General features: G+C 42.0%; 1 protein-coding gene across 2 annotated transcripts in view; it reads left to right on the forward strand.

Moving 5' to 3' along the window:
• Nucleotides 1-7,500, forward strand: part of LOC134440236 (aminopeptidase N-like) — a 59,498-nt gene that overhangs the window by 37,514 nt on the left and 14,484 nt on the right. For both annotated transcript variants that reach the window (XM_063190224.1, XM_063190223.1), the window contains exons 9-14: nt 557-700; nt 1,367-1,432; nt 1,698-1,763; nt 3,978-4,156; nt 4,736-4,812; nt 6,037-6,164. In XM_063190224.1, the coding sequence (XP_063046294.1) occupies nt 557-700; nt 1,367-1,432; nt 1,698-1,763; nt 3,978-4,156; nt 4,736-4,812; nt 6,037-6,164 (660 nt within the window). The remainder of the gene's footprint in view (nt 1-556; nt 701-1,366; nt 1,433-1,697; nt 1,764-3,977; nt 4,157-4,735; nt 4,813-6,036; nt 6,165-7,500) is intronic.

Here is a 7,500-nt window from a genome sequence, read left to right on the forward strand (position 1 = left end):
TGTCATTACACTTTTTTCTACAATCAAAGAGTTTCCTTGTTTACTCTTTATTTTCCAGACAGCGCTGTTTGTGTTCAGCACAGGGCATGGGGTGTTTACTGTTAAGGTGATACTGTCCCATTTTTGGAAATAGCTCATATTATACGTCCCCTTTAGTTAAAAAAAATGAGTTTTACCTTTCCCCTGTACTTCCTTCCGTTCTCTGAGTACGGCAGTGCAAATTTTACCCCCAAGCTAGCAGTTAACATTGAGTCTTTGAGACCAGTTAGCCGCCAGCTGGTCTCATAGGACTCAATGTTAACTGCTAGCATGGCGGTAAAATTTGCACTGCCATACTCAGAGAACGGTTGAAAGTACAAGAGAAAGGTCAAGCTCAATTATTTAACTCAAGGGGAGGTGTAATATGAGCTTATTTCCAAAAATGGGACAGTATCACTTTAAGGTCCGATATTGAAGAGTTTCTGTTTTCATTTTGTAGAAAGAGCTTGCCCTAAGCATGGTGAAGCTTTTGAGCCCAATATTGAAGAGTGTCCTTGTTTATTTTTTTATTTTCCAGAAAGAGCTGTTTGTGTTGGGCACGGTGCAGCCGGTGTTTGGTGTGGACGCCCTGAGCTCCTCCCACCCCCTCTCCTACCCTGTTGCCGAGATCAACTCTCCCGCCCAGATCAGCGAACTCTTTGACTCCATCACCTACAGCAAGGTAGGACGACACTGACACTATTAACCCATTTTAGCCTTAAATACGCCTGCTGAATGGCTTAGACCTTTTTGGGAAAATGCTGTCCTCTAGTCAATAAAAACCTAAATATCTCAGCCTCTGAAGCACATAAAAACATGAAACAGCACAGTAGTAGAATATAGTACACTAAAACACAATGCACTACACTACAGTAATACAGTGCAGTACAGCGCAAAATATGACAATATAATACATTTACATTTCAATAAACGGAAGTACAGTAGGCTTTTCTTCATTTAGTGTTTCCATATGTCACCGTATGTTGTCATGTTGTGCATGAGCTGAGCTGTTGATTGTGGTGTGTCTTGGAAGGTGAGAAAGTGGATCGCACTTGGGTTCTTCTTTTCTTCTTTTTATTTTTTATTATTTACGCAGCAGAAGTGTAGACAAACGTTTCGGCTGTTGCCTTCGTCAGTGTCTCCACTGAGACACTGACGGAGACACTGACGAAGGCAACAGCCGAAACGTTGGTCTACACTTCTGCTGCTATGTAAAAAAATAAAAAGAAGAAAAGAAGAACCCGAGTGCGATCCACTTTCTCACCTTCTAAGTTATTCAACTGGAGGCGCACCACACGGAAGAGCGCGGTGTATCTGAACTACTACTTGTGGTGTGTCTTGGCCACAGGGGGCGTCTGTCATCCGCATGCTGTCTGAGTTCCTGACGGAGGAGGTGTTCAAAAGTGGCCTGAGTGTAAGTGCTTCTGTTCTGCCACATCATTAATTTTTAGTCCATAAGATCCTGATGGGTTTTTTTTTCATTTGGTAATATAGGTAAGAAATACAATATGTACAAATGCACAGCATTGCAGATGCATGTGCCTCCAAAGAAAAGAAGAGAAATATTAAATGTAATGTTTTTAGATGAGAAATTGAACATGTCAAGACAATTCCAGTGTCATGCAACTTCATTCAACTGATTGTGTTCAAGACTGAATTTCAATTCTCTCTCCCCTCAGACCTACTTGGATGAGTTTGCGTACCAAAACACTGTCTACAAAGACCTTTGGAAACACCTGCAAGATGTAAGTGAACATGCTCTGGTATAATTTGATGAATATCAAGGAGGGCGATGTCTTAGTTTTATCTTTTCCTTTTTTCTCCACATCTTTTTTTCTCCACATCTGAACAGTTTTCTGTCACTCCTGCCACACAACCACCTACCACATTGTGCACTACAGTACTCTACCAGTATAGACATGTGGTATTATACACAATAATAGGGTACATATACACACCTAATATCAACGATAAATACACACCTAATATCAACCATGAATGCATATGAACAACTGATGTAGACAATAATATGCATTATGACACCTAATAAATATTATACATGTAATAAGCATTAATGTGATATAACCAATGATATATGAATATAAGCTTACAAGCATCTGAAATAAAATAAAAAAACATGATGTACGATAATTTCAGAGTTGTCATTCAATTCATTTCGATGCCTTGAAACAATAATTTGGGGCTTGTACGATAATTTCCTCCCAAAAAGACCCCCAAAATGATCATTTTGAGGTTTTGGTACGATAATTCAGCATTTTCCATCTGGCAACACTGAGTCCCACTTACTGGAATCATAAAGTGCTGTTTATTGCTTGCTTGCTTGCTTATCTTCCATAATCTTTGGTGCTGTTTATTGCTTGCTTGCTTGCTTATCTTCCATAATCTTAGGTGCTGTTTCCACGTAGCAGGATATTTTTTAGCAGGGTATTTTTTTTCTCCTGGTTAGGTGTAAACGCAACATGTGGATAAAAATAAATCCTCCATTGTAACAAATGCGTTTCAGCCCCCTAAACAGGGTATTTTTTTCTCCTGCTTTTTCCCCTGGATTTTTAAATATCTGCTTCGTGGAAACAGAAGGCCAAAACCTATGCAAAACCAATGCAACCAGGAGAAAAAAATATCCACATGTAAAAATATCCAGCTACGTGGAAACAGCACCTCAGTAGCCAGAGCCAGAACAGGTGTGGCCAGTTAAGGGAGGCATGGAACACTGAAGAATTGTCATTTTAGAACTTAAGAATTTTAGAACTGCTTGGCCTAGTGTTTAAGGTGCTGTTTCCACGTAGCAGGATATTTTTTTAGCAGGATATTTTTTTCTCCTGTTAGGTGGAAACGCAACATGTGGATAAAAATAAATCCTCCATTGTAACGAATGCGTTTCAGACCCCTAAGCAGGATATTTTTTTCTCCTGCTATTTTTTTCTCCTGCACCTGGATTTTTAAATATCTGCTACGTGGAAACGGAAGGCCAAAACCAATGCAAAACCAATACAAGCAGGAGAAAAAAATACCCTGCTAAAAAAAATATCCTGCTACGTGGAAACAGCAACTAACTGGCAGTATCCAGAAACAGAACAAGCGTTGCCAATTCCTTGTGATGAACTCCGCTGTAGAACACTTCTATTCACTTTTTCTCAAAGTGATGTGTAAGTAAGGCACATTTTACGTAGAGTTCGCCAAGGAGTATCCAATTAATTACACTTAGAACTAGCCATTTGATACTCTTGAGTGAAATCCGCAAAGAAAATGGGCGTTAGCCTACGTACTCATCCTAGCACGGCTAGAACACTTCACTTCAGTTGCTGGGCCTAGTGGCTAGGGTTTTGGTTTGACGATCAGAAAGTTGCAACAAAGAGGAGTAATAAAGAGGCTTCGAAACCTGCCCACCCAATGCAAAAGTGTGTGCTCAAGTTGGGTCTCCTAAGGGGGCGTTGTCCCCACCTTCTTCTTCTATTTTTGAGGTGTTTGCACGAGAAGTGCGCTAACGCCATCTACAGTGCTAAGGGGACTCCATTTATTCTCAACCTGAGGACTCCGAAGGTCTCCTAACCGAAGGTCTCCTAAAGGGGCGTTCACCCGACAGAAAGTGGATACCAGAAATGAACTAGAATGACTTATCTCTTTCTAGAGTATCTCTGGTTGCAAGTTCAAATCCGACAGTGTTCCTTAGCTCAGCTAGGATAGCATGTAGGGCCTGTGCTATTTTTCCGAACAGTGCTACTGCCACTTTCAGCATTTTTGAGAATGCAACCTAGTTTTCATACCTTTAAGAGAGAGGGAATGTTCGGGCAGTGAAAGTTCTATAGAATTCTGGACGTCATTCAATACAATATGGAATTGTAGAATCTTTCATTGTTATAGAACACATTCTTTTTATACCTGTAGAATGCTCAATAACCCACACTCTTAAAGGTTAACTGTTTGTTGATTGTTGTCAGGTGGTGGACAAGACTCCGGGGCTGGATCTTCCCGCCGGAGGAATCGAGGAAATCATGAACCGCTGGATACTGCAGATGGGATTCCCTGTCGTTACCGTGGACACCGGCACAGGAATGGTCAGCCAGGAGCACTTCCTGATTGACCCGGACGCCGTGGTGGACCGGCCCTCTGTCTACAAGTAAGGCGCACACATTGATATGCACGAATGAACGCACAAACGCGCGCACACGCACATACACACACACACACACACATACACACATACACACATACACACATACACATACACTGGGTGCGTTCCAATATGCGACCTTGCGTCCTCCACTTGTGCTTGTGGCCTCGTACCAGGAAGTAATATGTCATGATGACATCACTGACAACAGCATTATATTTCAATATCTCGCAAAAGCTCAATTGTAAACTCATTTTCTCATTTGCAAATGGGTGGTGAATGAAGAATAGTCCCCGAAAAATTGTTTTGGCCAGGCCGACAGCAGGGAAACTTTATTGTTTTCTTCACGAGGTGGGGCCAGAAGGTGGGGCGAGGCCACAAGCACAAGTGGAGGACGCAAGGTAACATATTGGAATGCTCCCACTGTTATGCCCAGACATGACAGCTTGGCCGGGCTGTGTGATTTTGTCTCTCTCCACTCTCCAGACACACAGGGGGAGCTGTATGTAATGTTCAAACCAGACCAGTGATAAAAGACAAGTAAAAGTAATAATGTTCATTCATTTATTTGCTTGTGTGTTTCAGGTATGAGTGGATTGTGCCCATTACCTGGATGAAGAACGGGGTTAAACAAAATTCTATCTGGCTGTCCACAAAGACAGGTAAGCGTATGTCGTAACCGTCCCCAGTTTGGTTGATTGACAACCATTGCCATGGCCGTCTTTTTTCCCCCCCAACGCAGTTCTGCTATGACTAGCGCTCGCCACGATTTGATTGGTTGTGATTGACCCATAAGGATGTATATTGCAGTGGAGCAGGTGCTTAGGATGAGCACAGACTAGGTCCTGGTCAACTTGGATATGGCCGGCTTTTAACCCATTGATGCCTGATGTTGCGTTGCGCAACATTGGCCCTGGCGCCTGGAGCTGCATTACGCAACATTCAGGCTCATGACATTTGAGACAACTTTATTAAAAATCTCTACTTGTTTGAGATGAATGAACACATTCTAATGAAAGATGAGGGTCTTAGCGTTTAAATGCAACTTAGTGCATATTTTTCTGTGCTTCAGAAGCTGAGATATTTAGGATTTTATAGGCTGAGGGCAGCTTTTCTTAAAAAGGGTTCAGGCATTCAGCACCCTTTTTTGCAGGTGCCTTAGGCGTCAATGGGTTAAACTGTATTGATAGGCCAATGATATTAGCACACGTAGTACCACACATCAGGGTGGGGCGACCAGCTCATGCCACTATTGTAAGAATTTAATGTTTTTTTTTGTTTTGTTTTAGTGAATTATGTAAGACGAATATTCTTTGCAGCACATAACTTCCCAATTACTAATTTATTGATGGACATTAACTGTGGTTGTACCATCTGAGGCCTGAGCCCAAAAAAACATCAATCAGCGTTACCCTTATACTATATTTACTAGAGATGCACCGGATCCTGATTTATAGGGTCCTGCCGGATACCGGATCCACTGCTTAATATCCTGCCGGATCCGGAAGTGGATACCGGATCCTACGAAAGGGTTGAAACACATAGCCAACTAGCAAACATGGGCCCTTTTTATTACGTTGGCTCAAACTATTTTTTAGACTCATTGGCTTACTGCCACACTGCCTGCAACGGCCGCTTCCAAAGGGCTTTCACTCCATGCAGCGATTGGGGTTGTGAAAGACTGACTGAAAAGCCTAGGCTACGTAAAAACTAGAGATGCACCAGATCCTGATTTTTAGGTAACTGCCGGATACCGGATCCACTGCTTAAGATCCTGCTGGACCCGGATCCTGTGAAAAACCCTATTATCCTGCCGGATCCGGAACCGGATCTTGGATCCGGTGCATCTCTAATATTTACCTTACCTTATTCTATTTGCATTGCAGCCGAACAGCTGCCTATGAAGACCACAGACTGGGTACTAGTCAACCTGGATGTGGCCGGCTTCTACAGGGTTAACTACGACCACGCCAACTGGGAGAGGCTGCTGACCCAGCTCAGCGCTGACCACAAGGTATTATTATTACCAGTAGAAGTAGTAGTAGTATTAGTAGTAGTAGTAGTAGTAGTATTGATCATTTTTGATTCTGATCATTTATTTTCTACTTATGTAATTCATGTTTACTATTATCTTATCTTTTATTAATCAATATTTTTGTAATATTAATCATGCATTTGTAAAGTGTTCTGAGACCATACTATGGTGATACCACATTATAATAAATTGGAATTGAATTGAATTGAATTGAATTGAATTGAATTATAGGTAAGTGCTGGCCATGAGGTACAGACAATTGCTATAGCTATCAGTATCAATCCTGCCATCAGTGCTTGTTTGAGATCGATTGACTGATTGATGGATTGATTGATTGATTGATTGATGGATTGATTGATTGATTGATTGATTGATTGATTGATTGATTGATTGATTGATTGATTGATTGATTGATTGATTGATTGATTGATCATAGCTTGTAGGCTACCAATGTGTATGTACAGTTACTTGTTTGAATATAAAGTCATTGGAAACAATGAAGCAGTATTTATAGCATCAACATTTTGCAAACAACATCTCGTGTGTTCTGTCTGTGTGGGACACTTCCTGCCTGTGTTGGCTTTGGGGTCTATCTCTGCTGCCTCCGCTGGCCATCTGGGGTATTGCTGCTCCCTCTGGAAAGCTGATAACTGGTAGCCTTCAACTCTTTCTCTTCGGTGTGGTTCTACTCCTGTTGGATAATTATCACATCTACTGTGTCTGTCCATCTGCACATCCATCTGCTTGTCTGTGTATGTAACAGGCTATCTGCATATCTGTAGATTTGCAAAACTGTATGTTGTTGGCACATCTACCTGCCCCTCTCATCAGTCTGTCTAACTGCCTGACTACCCGCCTGCCTGCCTGCCTACCATGTCTTCCTGTCTGCATGCGTGCCTGCCTACCTGTCTGCCCACATGCCTGACTAGCTGTCTGTCTACATGTCTGCCTACCTGTGTGTCTACCTGTCCACCTTCCAGGCTTGTACGAAATTCCGAATGGAAAGAATTTCAATTCAAAGTAATGCCATACTACCAACACTAGGTGGTGGTGTTCTACAGTATGTACTTTCAATGGGTGGTGTAGATTAAATTCAAAGAAATTCAAGGTAATGGCACCACCTAGTGTTCGTATTATGGCATTATTTTGAATTGAAATTCTTTCCATTCGGAATTTCGTACAAGCCTGCCACCTACCTGTGTGTCTTTATGCATGCCAGACTGTGCATCTGCATGTCTTTGTAGTCAGTCTGTGGGCATTTCTCAAAACCTAGTGCAGTGCACTTCCAAGTGTATCAGCCTAATTAGTCACGCCC

This window comes from Engraulis encrasicolus, chromosome 23 (genome assembly GCF_034702125.1).
Source record: "Engraulis encrasicolus isolate BLACKSEA-1 chromosome 23, IST_EnEncr_1.0, whole genome shotgun sequence".
NCBI lineage: Eukaryota > Metazoa > Chordata > Actinopteri > Clupeiformes > Engraulidae > Engraulis > Engraulis encrasicolus.